Genomic DNA, 15,862 nt, shown 5'->3' on the forward strand with positions numbered 1-15,862 from the left:
TGCGCCGGATCCTCGTTGTGCTCCAGCCATTGCCCTTCTGCTGGTCCTGCCCTTCCGACGGTGGGCACGGCAGGGGGACGCAGCGGCGTCCGCCGCGGCGGCGGCGACGTCCTTCTCGGCCGCGAGCAGGAAGAAGGGGCCGGAAAGGGGCGGTGACGCTGCGGGTGCCGGACGAGTCGCCCATGGCCGGCGGGCGGAGGGCCGGCAAGCCTTGGCGCCGCGCGAGGCCGCTGTGCGGCGCCCGCAGGAGACCGGCCGGCACTACGACCCGGGCTCACCTTCTCGGCCTCATCTCGTGGTTGCGCTGTGTACATCCAAGAGCGTGGCTGGTCCCTATGTAACGCACGTCGGTGTTCGGGACGAAGTTGCCGGCGGCGAGAATGGTGTCGGGCGGTGAGGATTTTGGGAAGAAGAGAAGGAGGGAAGAAGAATATGTTTGTGCCACTGACATGCAGGTCCCATATGCCAGTGGACCCACTCGATGCCATGTGAGCAATACCTGTTTGGGAATCCTTGTTTTATCCGCTACAGACCGGGATTAAAGAGTATATGGTGCTAACTTTAGCAAATTTGAAGTTAGGCTCTTATGTGGCCGACCTCTAGAAATACTGAGTTTAAAATAGACTTTACTTTTTCTAATTTACGAGACATATAATTATGTGCAATCAACACTCTAATATTCTGACCACTAATATACGAGAAAGTATATGAGTTGAGCATGTGAGACAGAGAGAGTAATACCATTGTATGCAAAAATAAAAATACTTGTATGTCATATTTTTTTACTAACTTTATAGACATATAAGTTAAAATTGTAGTCAAAGTTCTAAAATGTTGCCTTATATTTTTAAAAGGAAAGAGTATCACGGTGATTTTATCAACTGGATTTAAAAGGTATGTCAATTTTTCTCCTATTTTCATTTTCCTATGTTCCAAACGGATAATTTCATGTGTTTTTTTAATACCATGGTTTTGAACTGCGTTCCTATTCCATTTTAGTATTTTTGTCTATTCAATGTTTTGATTTCCTCTGTTCTAAAGGCCTAATTAGAAAGAAAAAAACCATAGCATGTTTGCATTTTTCTTATGTTTTGTACTCGTAGGCTATTCTAACTCCAAAACAGTGGGGGTCTGCTGCACCGGAATCTTTTTAGTTATCACGTGAGTTACTCCATTCAATCCATATTAATTGTCTCAAATTTATCCATATCTATGTCGCGTTTAGATACATGAAATATTTAACAATTAATACTGTATGGATCGAAAGTAATAATTAAAAGGGTTAATTGAATCTATGCCATTCTCTAATCCACCAATTGGAGGATATGCCATTAAAAAACTTGATTTGGAGAAATGCCACTCTAACTTTCTTATACCTCTATCAATGCCATTATGTCCCCTTAAGAACAATAAGTGTTCATAAAATACATGTATTTCAGCGTGTACACCAGTATTTATCATAATACCCCTATTTACAAGGTTCAGCAGTACGTTCGAGTCTTCCAGGCGCCATAAAGGTTCAAAAAAAATTCAAATTTGATCCTAAATTCAATTTTCTTAGAAAAATCTATAAAAATTATAGAAAATAAAAAAAAGTAATATGAGTCCACCATTAGGGACGGGATATGAGGAGCGCTTGGGAAATAAGAGAAATGTAACTGTTTGACTTGTGATGGGAAAAAAACTGTCCAGATAGAGCTATGTCTATATGTATTTAGACAGTATACGTGCTGGTATTGGACAAAATGACATGAATAGAAGTATAAAAAAGTTAGAATGACATTTTTTTCAAGTCAAGTTTTTGTAATGTATATCTCCAATCGGTGGAAATTACAATGGCACGGCCAATCAACCCTAGTTAAAATGGGTTTGATCGTATTGTTACTGAAAGTAAAAATAATATGAGGTGCGGCAGGTGGATCCGCAGCCTCCGCTTGAACTGAAAAAGGAAAAAGAAAACATATCAGGTGGTTCACCGGAGAGAGCTGATCGAGAAGCCTTGCGCTAGAACTGAAAGCGGCATTTATTGCGTACGGGTAGCTTGTTTTCTGTGCCTCTCGGACAGCGACGTGTGTGTTTCTGGGCCACGTGTTCGGCATACCATGAAACGGATCGCCCCCATCGTGGGGCCTGTAGCCCCCACCGCGCTCCGAGGCCCCCATGACCCGCACCCTCCCGAGCTCATGCTCCGACGGACGATACCTCGTCATAGGCGCAGCGGACGGCCCGGATCACCCAATAATGGCATGGAGCCCACATCAGGTTATCAATAATGGCATGGCATGGGACGTGGGCATTTCCTCGTCGAACCGCGCAGTAAAATACCCCGTATATTCTGTACCCCGTTTGACCGTTTCTTCTTGCCCGCGCGCTCTTCAGGTTTTTACTGTACTGTGGGCGTGTGGGGGCAAGCGAAGCAAAGCAGCAGCCAGCAGGCAGGGCTCGTGTCGCGCTGCTGCCCGCCCGTCCGTCACGTCGCCAGCCAGCTGCGTCCACCACTACGTGGCGGCACAAAACAAACAGCGGGAGGCAATGCCATTTTCCCCGATTTCTTTCGCTAGTACTACTCTCTTTACAGAGGACAGAGACCTTTCCAAAAAGATGTTCGCGTCCTTCACGCAAAAACACGTCTCCTGGCCCAACAGAAAACAGTTTCCGCTTTCTCTGTGCAACGAAGTATTCGTGTCGCAAGCGCGAGGGACTGGAAGATAATAATATCTGCGTATATAACTTTGATAAGACCGTGCCTAATCCTGCAGTTCCCACGCCACACATGACAGCATCCATCAGGGGACACATGTGTGAGTCCGACGCGCCAGCGGCAGGCCAAGTGCGACAAGCTAGAGCCGTAGTAGACATTATTGATGGCTGGCCGGCCGGCCGCGAGAAGCTCCCTGAAGACCCAGACCCAACCGTACAGCGCCAGCACGGCAGAGCACCACCGCGGCACACCACATGTAGGTCTGGACTGTGAGAGCAATAATAATATAATAGTGGGCTAAAAGAATTAAAATATTATTTTGATGCTCGAGGAAAGAGGAGAGGAGAGAAAAGAGAAAGGTGATGTTAACTAATAGTCAGTTGCAACACATGCTCCTAAACACCTTGTGTGAGACTGTAATGTGGGTCTGCTATTAATAAAGTAATGTTTCTTATAATCAACTTATTATACATGCTAACGTGACAATGTTTACGGCCAGCAGCAATCTATCTATTAATGTTGGTCCGAGAAGTACTATCAGTTTACACTGAAGTCCAATGACACAGCTTCTCCCGTCCCCACCGTCTGTACCAAGCCCACGCGCCCCGTGCCGGGACTCGACACGCGTCCCCTTGGAGTCCCATGCTGCCCGCTGCTCGATGCCGGCGCAGCCGATCCGGCGATCCGCGTGTCCCATCCCACTGCTCCATCGACACCTGTCCCCCCACACGGGCGCGCACGCAGAAGTGGACGTAACTTTCCCCCTTCTTCTCATCGCCTTCACCTTCACGGCTTCGCCCTTCGTGCTTTTTTTACTGGTTACTCTAGTTTCTAGTTCTAAACTGCTGCTTCTGCCGCTGCTGAGTACTACTACTCGGTTGTGTTTCTGAATTTCTCCCTCTTTCTCTTCTCGCCCGTGTGAGTTGCTCCCGGCGTTGGTGCCACACCACCAGCTTCCTTATTCGCCAGGGCACCGGCCCGTGAGTTCTGGTTCAGAGATTTGGAGATCCGCGCCGACCTTGCCTTTGCCTTGTTTGTTTTAGTGGAGCGCTGCTGGTACAGCCCTTGTTGGGATTCGAGCTGGATCGGCGCAGATCTGGAGGCACATGAGGCGCCGGCGACGGCGGGCGAGCACACGAGGATGCGGAGAGAGTTATAAAGGGACCGGAAGCTATGGGGTGCTGGGGAGGTGAGGCGGCCGCCGGCGGCGGCGATCCTAGAGGCAGCGGCGGTTGTGGCGGCAGCGGAAGGGGAGGCAGGGATGGAGGACGTGGCTGTGGCTGCGCTCGCCGCGGCGCCTGCGCCGGTGTTTAGCCCCGCGACGGCGGGGCTCACGCTGATCGCGGCCGCGGCCGCCGACCCGATTGCGGCCGTGGTGGTGGGGGCCATGGAGGGGGTGCCGGTGACCTTGTCAGTGCCGCCGGTCAGGACCACGTCGGCGATGGAGGACGAAGGGCTGCCAGCAGGAGGGGAAGAGGGGGAGGCCTCGGCAGTGGGGAGCCCGTGCTCGGTGACCAGCGACTGCAGCAGCGTCGCCAGCGCAGACTTCGAAGGGGTGGGGCTGGGGTTTTTCGGGGCGGGGGTGGAGGGGGGTGCTGTAGTGTTCGAGGACTCGGCGGCGTCTGCAGCCACGGTCGAGGCGGAGGCCAGAGTCGCCGCCGGGGCGAAGAGCGTCTTCGCCGTGGAATGTGTTCCGCTCTGGGGGTTCACTTCAATTTGCGGCCGCCGGCCGGAGATGGAGGACGCGGTCGTCTCCGTACCCCGGTTCTTTGGCTTGCCGCTCTGGATGCTCACAGGCAACACCATTGTCGATGGCCTCGATCCCATCTCGTTCCGCCTCCCCGCACACTTTTTCGGAGTATATGATGGCCACGGCGGTGCGCAGGTAACCCCACCGTTGATTACAGTATCAAATGGGTTTGGTTTCCCAAGTGAAAACGGGGAAACTGTATGCACATCAAACAGTTTGTGACAGGTATAACTGTAACTTATTTAGGTTTTAAATCATCCTTCACGCCTGTGCAGGTAGCAGATTACTGTAGGGATCGACTTCACGCAGCGCTGGTGGAGGAGCTGAATAGGATCGAGGGATCCGTGTCTGGTGCTAACTTGGGAGCTGTGGAGTTCAAGAAGCAATGGGAAAAGGCTTTTGTGGATTGCTTCTCTAGGGTGGATGATGAGATCGCGGGTAAGACGGGTAGGGGAGCAGGGGGGGGCGTGGGCACAAGCGGCATCGCTGCTGCCGCTGTGGCAGATCCTGTAGCACCTGAGACTGTTGGTTCGACGGCGGTGGTTGCTGTCATCTGCTCCTCACACATCATTGTCGCCAATTGTGGAGACTCAAGGGCAGTGCTCTGCCGTGGCAAGCAACCCGTGCCATTGTCAGTGGACCATAAAGTAAGCTCTCATGCCTTGCGATGCCTCTGTTCCTTTCATTGTTTGCCTTGAACTTTTGGTTGACATGTTAGTTAGATGTTGACTGCATTGCTTGTTCTTTGTGTTTCAGCCTAACAGGGAGGATGAGTATGCAAGGATTGAGGCGGAGGGCGGCAAGGTCATACAATGGAATGGCTATCGAGTTTTCGGTGTTCTTGCCATGTCACGATCAATTGGTACGCTCGCTAGTCCTTTTTGGAACATCTATTTTACTGACATAATGAAAGGTTGAAAGCCACCTTGGATTAGGGTTGGCATGAAATGGAATTGTGGATGTTTCTGTACAGGCAGTGCAACTCAGATATAGTTGTTTACCGAATAGCAAATAGTGGCCCCCTCTCCCTGGCTCCGCCCCTGTGTAGTATGTACAGACCAATAGATTTAGCTTCGGGCATGCATCTACCTTAGTGCGGCTTGCTTGCCTGACTGAATGGATAACTCAGTAAGAACTGGTTCAGGAAAAGTGATTTCTCCAGCTAACAAATATTCAAGTTTTTGGGTTAACTACCAATGAAGTGGAAATTAATTTTGAAGTAGGTCGGAACAATTATGTTGGTCTGTTTTATGCACTTTGTGACTTTTTCTGCAAGAACTTTAACCTGTCTTCATATATCTATCTTCCAAGTACTACATGATTTTCATAGTATCTTGAAAATTCAGCAGAAGTCTGGTTAGACTCTATAGGGTTGCGTCATTTATTGTAATCTACTATGCGGTTGTGGATAAATATCCCATAAAGATAGCCATAATTCCTTGACATTAAAGAGGCATCCTTGTTGTAAAGTCCCAACACAGAAAATTGCTTATGCTTGATTGCTTGAAAGGTTCTTATTCTCGCTCCACTTATTTGGCTCCATCTCCACTATCCATATTTTCTGTCTACTATTGTAGCATCCAAAGAAAATCACAAAGAACTTTCATATCCTAATATGGCATGTGGCTTTTCGTCCGGTTAAATATTTTGAAGTACGTTCCCATGAAGTTCTGATATCATGGACAGCCATGGAGAGTCTTGACCCTTTGTACAGAACATACTTGCTATTTTAAGTTTTAACTTGGTCGAGTGAGCACTTTATGTATTAGGGGCCTAAATTTGCTGTACCGAAGGCGAAGTGCCTAAGTTCGATGGATGTTCTGAATCTATGCTCAGACTATTAGCTGTCTGCTCAAAGGTGGTTATGATAGTTCTTTTTCTTTTGTTCCAAGTCTCATTCTGAGCATGCCCTTTCGGCCGATGTATCATATCCTATTGTTCACATGTTATGTTCTTAGTTCAGGATAGTGCAATTCCTTCACTATGATTTTCATGACTTTCTGCCTTTATGCAGCCGGAATTGTAAGCTGCTAACACCAGCAATTTCTTTTTTCTTCTTCAATATAAGCCAGGCAATGAGCCTTTTGTCTACGACTTTCCTGACTCCGGCCAAATACCCGCATGTTTTATATCAAATCAATATCTTGCCATATTCTCAGGCTGAATTGGGGGTCATACCTTGGGTGGAATTGAATTTCTGAACTTTAAAAAGGTAGATAAGGACATTTCTTATGGTCTTTGTGCTGGCAAACAAAAATTGCGAACAAAATTTAATAGTCCTGGATTGGTATCTTTATAGACATAAAGATAGCTTGAATTGTGGTTATCTACCAAAATACTCTTTTTAGATAATGATTCTTCATGTAAAGTGTTGTTTTTCTTCTTTATTGCATGACACAGTAAACATGGTATTGCCGTACTAGACACCTTTTAGTTGGTTTCACATAATGATATAAATGTAGTTCGTAACTGCACAGGTAGTACATTTATAAAGTACTTGTGCTAAGGGCCTGTTTGGTTCTGAGCAAAAGCTGGCCTGACCAAAAAATTGGCATGCCCACAACATTTGGCTGCTGATCGGATGGGCACCAAAAAATTGGCCAGCCCAGCCCCACCAATGCACGCCTGTGCTTTTCTCGCCCATACAAGGGCGAGCCATGGGGCGCAGGAATCCTTCGCCCAGGATTTGGCCAGCCAGATCTGCTCCTGCTGTCAGCTGCTGTTTTCTCTTTCACCTTTATCTTCTCTTCTCACAAGACTGAGTTGGTGTCCAAACTTCAATGACGTGATTATATAATTCCTGAAATTTCTTATCTACTTGGTACATGCTACGATGTTCTATATACATATGAACACGTGTTCTCTTATCTTCCTTAAGTATACGTTTTGATCTTTTGCAAGTGAAATTAATTGTACTCCCTCCGTTCCATAAAGGTTGGCATGGATTTGAACTAAAGCTAGTTCAAAACCGTGCCAACCTTTACAGAACCCATAAAGGTTGGCATGGATTTGAACTAGAGCTAGTTCAAAACCGTGCCAACCTTTTACAGAACGGAGGTAGTTTGCAACAGAATGTGATTTGAACAAGTAAGTTAGCAACAAACCAAACGGTGGCTGAACTTATTTGCCAAAAAAGTTGGTTATACTTTGGCCACAAACCAAACAACTACAACTCAACGATATTTTGGTCATGCCCTTGCTTTGGTCATGCCAAATATTTGGTAGGGCTAGTTGGGGCTAAACCAAACATACCCTAAAATACTGAGTACCCTATTGTTCATCTGTAATAGTATCTGGTAACTGACTGGGCATACGTCATTTGCCCACTTATCTTGCAAAACTTTTGCCTACATAGACCCTCGATTCTGCGTGGAAGTTCTAATTCTTGACATTTTGGAAACTGTACAACTACTTTGAATCAATTCCTTGTTTTGATTTATTCTGGTAATGCCAGCTCCAAAACTCAAATTGATCCCCTATGTGTCTATGCATTATATTTCTAGTTACGCCGAAGCTTCCTTTAGGTGTCTGATATGGGCATTTAAAGGTTTAGTCGCAGGCCATAAGAATGCTTGTGGATTTTAACTAGACTAAGTTTAAGCAGGAAGAGAAACAGATGCCCGCAAGTTCTATTTAAGCCCAGATGCAAGAAGATTCATACACAACGTTACAACTGTGATGTCACTCTTAGATAAGAGGAATGTCACATACTATTTCTCTAATGACCATAGGTCAAACTCTCTTCATGTAAACATGTATTTGCATGGCAGCCATGGTAGAGTTATTACCACTATATAGCATGGAAACTTGTAGTTCAGTAATTCTTCATCAGCACTTCTGCTGCACGCTAGTAAACTTTTGGTGTACTTGTAAGGTGTTCTCTAATGACCGTAGGTCAAACTCTCTTCATGTGAACATGTATTCGCATGGCATCCATAATGGAGTTATTATCACTATATAGTATGACAACATGTTGTTCTGTAATTTTTTATCAGTTCTGCACTTCTACTGCTGGCTGGTAAACTTTTGGTGTCCTTGTAAATGCTAACTGCATATAGCTGCAATTTATGCCCATGATTAGCGTACTTCTAAAACGGCATATCTTTCTACCTCATTTTGATGTATATTTGGTGTTCTGCTTGTTCATTTACTATTGGTGTACTTCAGTATTTGTAATGCTAAATGTGTATAGCGGCTGCCCAGCCTGTGTTAACTAGTCCTGGCTTTTGTTAAATAGGCATGATTCTGGACCTGAGACTCAGACACTCAGTTTACAAATCACATGAACGATTGCACATGTACTCTTAACCTTTCTTTGGCAGTTAGCTCTTGCAGTCGATGCATTTTGTTTATTGACTGGTCACTGTGGGATCTGCTTTTTACAGTTGATTCCCTACTTTTGTTGCCTAATTCCTTTACAAAAACATATCATAGGCTCATCTTTTATACATGTTACAGGTGACAGATATCTGAAGCCATGGATTATTCCTGTCCCAGAGGTCACAATTGTTCCCCGAGCGAAGGATGATGAGTGCCTTATTCTTGCAAGTGATGGCCTCTGGGACGTTATGTCGAATGAAGAGGTTTGTGATGTTGCCCGCAAGCGGATACTTTTATGGCATAAAAAGAATGGCGTAAATTCGTCATCGGCACAACGAAGCGGTGACGACTCGGATCCAGCCGCTCAAGCGGCTGCTGAATGCTTGTCGAAGCTTGCTCTCCAGAAGGGGAGCAAGGACAACATCTCGGTTATTGTGGTTGACCTCAAGGCACAGAGAAAGTTCAAGAACAAAACTTAAACCAACTGCTTGACGTACAACCTTTATGACAACATTTCTAGGAACCTATATAGATTTGGAGAATCCAAATTCAACCAGTGTAGACCGTCTCCTTAGTACATTACTTAGCCCAGTTTGTTCTTTTCTTTACTTTTCACCATTTGGGCTGCCAAAGGGCTGTATGTTTCCTGACAGATTATGAAATTCCGCGTCTGGGTTTATGTTTCCTGACGGCCGGGATGATCCATTTTCTGTTCTTCTTCCTTGTCGCCCCTTATTCTTTTTGTTAAGCTGGGCCATCATGTATCTGGAAATGTATATTTGAGCCTGTAGGGTACAAAAGAAACAAGTGGTATAAAGTATTCTGTACTGCCCTCAGTATGAAATCCAAGTGCCATATCTGATAGTGCCTCGGAGGTCCTATTGCGATTGTTGGATTGTTCACGCACGGATTAGGCCCAATCTTGGATGAAGAGTGCCCCTTTGACGCCTGATGCAGTCGGGGTGAAGTCAGTGTATGTGGGGTTTGGGAGAAAATGGCTTTTGGCTCCCGGGATCCAGGGATTTCTTTATTTTGCAAAAAGAAGAAATCATATTTATAAGTTTTGAATAACTCTGATTTTTTTCCAGTTTAAACATACTATACAATCTACAAATTTTGGTGAAGAAATACGTTAATTTGCGACCTGTACATTGTATGATTCAGATCTACATTTTACTATTTCGAGATTTATAAATTCTGTATTTTTATACAGATAGCCAAATAAGGTACTCCATTTCTTCATGAAAATTTGTAGGTACTTCTCATCAATCTACCAATGAGTATATAATTCTCATCAATGTTTACACTGGAAAACAAGTGAGAATTTTTTGAGACTTAGAAATATGATATTTGTTTTCCTAAATAAAAGTATCCTTAGATCCCGGGAGCCAAAACTTCACTGTGTAAAACACAGAAATCTAGGTATGATTACTGGCCTCTTTGGATTGAAAAAATTTCAGAGCAATTTGTCGAGTTCCAGTCCACAGGTAATTGTTTCAAATTAATGGAATCTTCAAACTTTCTATTAATAACATTCCTACACACGATCCTAACCCGAGGTTACGATAACTATGATATGCATTTGATCTCCATAGAATTTCCTGCGATGTCAAGTAACAAACTTGCTATTATCAATTCATGTTTTTCTAGTCATGTTGAATTCAACCATGTCATGACGCTATAATTGTGTTTTTTCAATTCCAAAAGGGTATTCATATTGTGGCCTCACTGTTTCAGCCTTTTAGGTGACTACCATTTCCAATATTTCATGCAAAATCATCACATCGGGGCCTAGTTTTGAAAACCAAACCGGCGAGGCTTTTGGTTCGGATTTTTCCGGTCGAATCCAGTTGAACAAGTCTAGTTTTTTAAGAAATAAAATAATATATTTTTAATTAAATACTGCAAAAAATAAATAAAAATATGACAATATGAATAATAGTGCACAGAAATTTTCCCCTGTGGGAGAAGTGTTGCTAGAGATCCTATGGGACAAGTGTTGCTAAAATTTTCCATTCGTCCATTTCATACGTGACTAGTTGCAGTGCGAACCCATGAATGTTATCTTCTGTATCCATCTCACTAAAAATTATTCCATAATCTTAAATTCTTGATTCAAACTTTTCCAAATATGGATATATTTATTCGTAAAAAACATCTACATACATGTAATATTTTGATAACAATTTAGGATCAGAAGGAGTACATAGAAGTACTATATTCTGAGCAGTTGCTTCGCATGATCACCATTTCTCGAATAAAGGAGTGCACAAAAAACACAACATTTGGAATTTGGGTCCACATTGCCTGTTCCTTCGGAGGCTACACCGGCTAAACAAGTAGGAACATTGTGCCATGTCTGGCGCTGCACAATCAAGGGCATGTCAAGGGAGACAAGCCACACGATAACGGGAAGGAAGGTTTACTCGTCCTTTTGGCGTTTCCTGCGAACTTTTCAATTGTTCCAGAAAAAAAACGTAGACGAGAGCCCCGTTTGTCCTTGTCAGAGAGGAGGTCGGAGAACACGGAGGCTACACGAAGCAGGCGCAGAAGCTGATGTCGATGGAGGAGCAGATCGCCGCGCTCGTCACTGCGGTGAACGACAACCGCGCGTCCACCGACGCGAAGATTGATGCCCTTCAGGCGTCCATGGAGACCTGGAAGCCTGTCATCCTCGACCTTCAAGGCCAAGTCGAACACCTTCGTGTTCTTGTCGACAAGTTGAGCACACCGACCGCCCCGTCCCCGAGCGCGGCGGAGGGGAGCAAGGTGGTGACCGACCCCGCGGGATCTTCCTCGTGCGCGGACGACGAGCACCACGGGCCTCACGGCCACCGCCAGATTGTCACCATCGGGGGTTCGCAGCCGGTCCTGACGAGGCCTGGACTGCCGCCTCCGGTCACAGGTGCGACCTCCAACCCTAACCTCTCTCTCTGCATACTGAGTTGGGCGATGAGGGTGAGGGCCGAGCACCACGCCGTTGGTTGCTTCCTAAGATGGATTTCCCTGCGTTTGATGGCGAGAATCCTCTGTATTGGCGCACTCGTTGTGAGAAATACTTTGATGTGTTTGGTATTCAACCTGAGATGTGGGTTCGCATTGCGACTCTGCACTTCACTGACAACGCAGCACGTTGGCTTCAGATTCAAGAGTCCTTAGGCGTCCAATATAACTAGTACAATTATGTGAAGTCTTAGCTGAGAAATTTGGGCGTGAGCAATACCAAACTCTCTTGCGTCAGTTCAATGTTCTTAGGCAACACGGCACTGTCACTGAGTATTTGCACCAGTTTGAGCCTCTTATGCATCAAATTTTAGCCCACAATCCTGCTATCGATACCCTGTTTTTCACTACTCAGTTCTTAGAAGGTCTTAAAGTAGAAGTTAAATCTGGCGTTGTTTTACATCGACCCAAGGATTTGGATTCTGCGTATTCCCTCGCTGTCCTGCAGGAGGAGCTACTGGAGGCGCAGCCGCGTCGGGATTATCGCCGCCAGGAACCTGCACCAGCCCGGCCACAACATCAACAACGGCCCTTAGTGGCGATTCCTGCTTCACCGGCCCGACCCATGTTGATGGGGCCTCCACCTGCGGCGGAGGATCGTCGAGGTGTGGAGGGAGCGCGCGCGGCAGAGCGACGCGCTCCGGATGCCGGTCGCAGCGAGGACCGTATTGGTGCTCTCCGTGCATCCTGTCGAGCTCGTGGCCTCTGCTTCAAATGTGGCGAACGCTACGTCCATGGCCATCAATGTGCTCCTACTGTTCAGCTTCATGTGGTGGAGGAACTCCTTGAGTTGCTGCAGGCGGATGCAGCACCAGCTGGTGAGCCACTGTATGAGGACTCGGACGACGACTCGCTCATGTCCATTTCTAAGTTGGCCATGTCTGGTGCCACCACACCCACTACATTCCGCCTAGTTGGTCTAATTGAGGATTAGGAAGTGCTTATTTTGGTGGATTCGGGCTGTTGGACGAACTGGCTGGGGCTCAGTGGTTCTCCTTCCTGTGTCAAGGAGGTCCGACGATTTCTGGGATTAGCTGGTTATTACCGCAAGTTTGTTCGTAACTTTGGTGTTCTCAGCAGGCCACTGACAAATCTTTTGAAAAAGGGTACTATTTTCCTCTAGACAAGTGCTACTGACCAAGCCTTTCGAACCTTGAAACAAGCTTTAGTGGAAGCTCCAGTACTTGCCTTGCCCGACTTCCAGCAATGTTTCGTTGTCGAGACTGACGCTAGTGCTACTGGGATTGGCGCCGTGTTGATGCAAAATGGCCATCCCGTCGCCTACTTGAGCAAAGCTTTGTGTCCTCGCAATTTGGGCCTGTCTGCATACGAGAAAGAGTGTTTGGCACTTCTTCTAGCTGTTGATCATTGGCGCCCCTATCTTCAGCATGTCGAGTTCACGATTCGCACAGTCAAAAGAGTTTGTTGCATCTTCAAGATCAGCGTCTCAATACTCCCATTCAGCAACGGGCTTTCACCAAATTGTCGGGCCTTCAGTTCCGCATCCAGTACAAACAAGGCATTACCAATCGAGCAGCCGATGCTCTGTCTCGACGAGCTCATATTGAACCTGATGAACTTCAATCCATTTCGGTTTGTCGTCCTGCTTGGCTGGAAGCTATTGTGGCTAGTTATCATGATGACGCGGGCATACAACAATTGTTGACGCGCTTGACGGCTGGCGATACTACTCTACCTGCTTATGAACTCCGTGATGGGTTGATTCGTTTCCATGGCCGTATCTGGATTGGTCCCTCCCGTGAGACACAGTGGCAATTGATCAAGGCTCTCCATGACAGTGCTGTGGGTGGTCACTCGGGCTTTCATGCCACGTACCATCGTGTCCGCCGTCTCTTCGCCTGGAAAGGTTTGAAGGAGTTGGTGCGCCAGTTTATGCACGAATGCACTGCCTGTCAGCAAGCCAAAACTGAACATGTGCCTCCTGCGGGTCTTCTGAATCCCCTTCCAATTCCTGAGCAGGCATGGGCAGTGGTGACTCTGGATTTCATTGAAGGCCTGCCGCGTTCTGCTAACCACGACACCATTTTGGTTGTTGTGGACAAATTCACGAAGCATAGCCCCTTCATTGCTCTGCAACATCCTTTCACGGCCTTAACAGTCGCCAAGGCATACATGACACATGTTTTCAAATTGCATGGTCTGCCCCAAGCGATCGTTTCTGACCGTGATCGCATCTTCCCCAGTACCTTGTGACAAGAGTTGTTTCGTTTGGCGAAGACTGAGTTGCGCATGAGCTCCTTGTATCACCCTCAAACCGACGGGCAGACCGAGCAAGTCAACTAGTGCCTGGAAGCTTATTTGTGCTGCACTGTCCATGCTTGCCCTGGTACGTGGTTCCATTGGCTTCACTTGGCTGAGTATTGGTATAATACGTCGGTGCATGCTTCTTTTGGTATCACTCCCTTTCAAGCTCTGTATGGTCATCTGCCTCCGGAGTTTGGCATTACCCAGCCTACCGATTGTAGTGCTCCGGACCTGGCCTCCTGGCTTCAGGAACGTGATGTCATGCGCAACCTGCTGCAACATCATCTCCTTCGCGCGCAACAGCGTATGAAGCACCAAGCTGACAAACATCGTGTGGAACGCTCGTTTGAGATTGGTGACATGGTCTTTCTGAAGCTGCAACCTTACATTCAGAGTTCGGTGGCGTCTCGTCCTCATCAGAAACTTGCTTTCCGTTACTACGGACCATACAAAGTGCTCCAGCGTGTGGGCTCGGTGGCTTATAAGCTGGACTTGCCGGCGCATGCGAAGATCCATCCTGTTGTTCATGTGTCCCAGCTGAAGAAGGTTGTTCGCCCTGCCACCGAGGTGAGCCATGAATTACCACCTGATCTGAATCTCCTGCAGTCTCTTTCCGTTCCCGAATTGGTTCTGTCACGCAAGCATGTCCGCAAGGGTGCTGTGCTGCGCCCGTTCGTCCACATCCAATGGCGCGGCCTCCTACCTCATCTGGCAACCTGGTAAGATGAGCATCTCCTTCGTCTTCAGTTTCCTGCGGCACCGGCCTGGGGACAGGCCGGTTCACAAGAGGGGGAGATTGTCACGTAAGCCAAGGGCAAGGGGAAAGCGCACGGGAAGAAAACCGCCTTCGTTGACAGGAAGGGCAAAGCATAGAAGGCGTAAAGTTGTTAGGCGTATTCGACTGGTTAGGTGGCGTGTGGTGGGTGTGTAGCCGTGCCTGCTGGCATATGCTGGGTGTTAGTACTTAAAGGGAACCGGACTGTTGTAATCGGGATCATAGTAGAACAAGGAAATTGAATCGGTATCGAAGCAGAGCTTCTTCCTTGGCGTCTCCTTTTTTTTCTTTTCTTCTTGAGTAAAATACATTAGAGGTTCTAATTCTTTCGCAAATGTTTCAAGTTAGTCCTACTACTTTGAAACTGCACATTTTGATCCTAAAAGTTTCATAAGTGATTCATTACATATCCTATACTGGCTTTAAGCACGTGCCGCCTGCTTACGTGGCTCTTGGGCCCACTCGGCAGGTGCCACGCGGACTGCCTTTTGCAAATAAGCCCCTCCATTCTCCTCTTCTTTCCCCCGTCACCCCAACCTCTCTTTCTCTGCTCTCCTGACTCCTTAGAGACGACCCGACGGCAATGAGAGCGACGACGAAGAAACCGCCACTGCCGGGATCCATCCTTCGCCGCCGTCATCTTCCTTGCCTGCTGCCCCCAACCGCACCGCCATGACGAGGCCATCAGCTAATAAGCGGACCAGGTATGTCATGGACCTCCTCAAGAACGGCAGAGCACCTGGCGCAGTAAAAAAGAAGCCGCCGGCGAACAAGCAAGAAACGGCAAAATTCCACAAGAAATTGGAACCAAGTAGCAACACCTCGGCTAGATTGATTCACTGGGAAGAAGAAGAAGGATTAGGCATGGAAGGAGGAGGAGGAGCAGGGCGGGCGCGTGGCGCCGCTCCACCCTGCGGGCCACCGCACTGCTGCCTCTGCATCTCCGCTGCACTCCATGGGCTGCTGCTGATGCCCTCAGACCTCCGTGCTGCCGCGTGCTGCGCGCCGCCGCTCCGCGCACGGGCCTCAGCTGACGCCGCCACTCCGC

The 15,862-nt window shown here is 47.3% G+C and overlaps 1 protein-coding gene across 1 annotated transcript; it reads left to right on the plus strand.

Annotated features, from left to right (window-relative positions):
• The first annotated feature begins 3,474 nt into the window (after nucleotides 1–3,474).
• LOC100823766 (probable protein phosphatase 2C 6) lies at nucleotides 3,475–9,635 on the plus strand. Its single transcript, XM_010233649.3, has 4 exons — nucleotides 3,475–4,586; nucleotides 4,727–5,098; nucleotides 5,208–5,313; nucleotides 8,910–9,635. The coding sequence occupies exons 1-4, from the start codon at nucleotides 3,963–3,965 to the stop codon at nucleotides 9,248–9,250; spliced, it is 1,443 nt and encodes a 480-aa protein (XP_010231951.1). The 5' UTR covers nucleotides 3,475–3,962; the 3' UTR covers nucleotides 9,251–9,635.
• Nucleotides 9,636–15,862: the final 6,227 nt, after the last annotated feature.

Source organism: Brachypodium distachyon, chromosome 2 (assembly GCF_000005505.3).
Source record: "Brachypodium distachyon strain Bd21 chromosome 2, Brachypodium_distachyon_v3.0, whole genome shotgun sequence".
NCBI lineage: Eukaryota > Viridiplantae > Streptophyta > Magnoliopsida > Poales > Poaceae > Brachypodium > Brachypodium distachyon.

What these genes read in the sequence shown, in the direction of transcription:
- LOC100823766 (XM_010233649.3), top strand. Translation starts at nt 3,963, where the DNA reads ATGGAGGACGTGGCTGTGGCTGCGCTCGCCGCGGCGCCTGCGCCGGTG. An exon ending in CATTGTCAGTGGACCATAAA is followed by an intron (nt 5,099 to 5,207) that starts GTAAGCTCTCAT and finishes TTTGTGTTTCAG; the next exon opens with CCTAACAGGGAGGATGAGTA. An exon ending in TGCCATGTCACGATCAATTG is followed by an intron (nt 5,314 to 8,909) that starts GTACGCTCGCTA and finishes TACATGTTACAG; the next exon opens with GTGACAGATATCTGAAGCCA.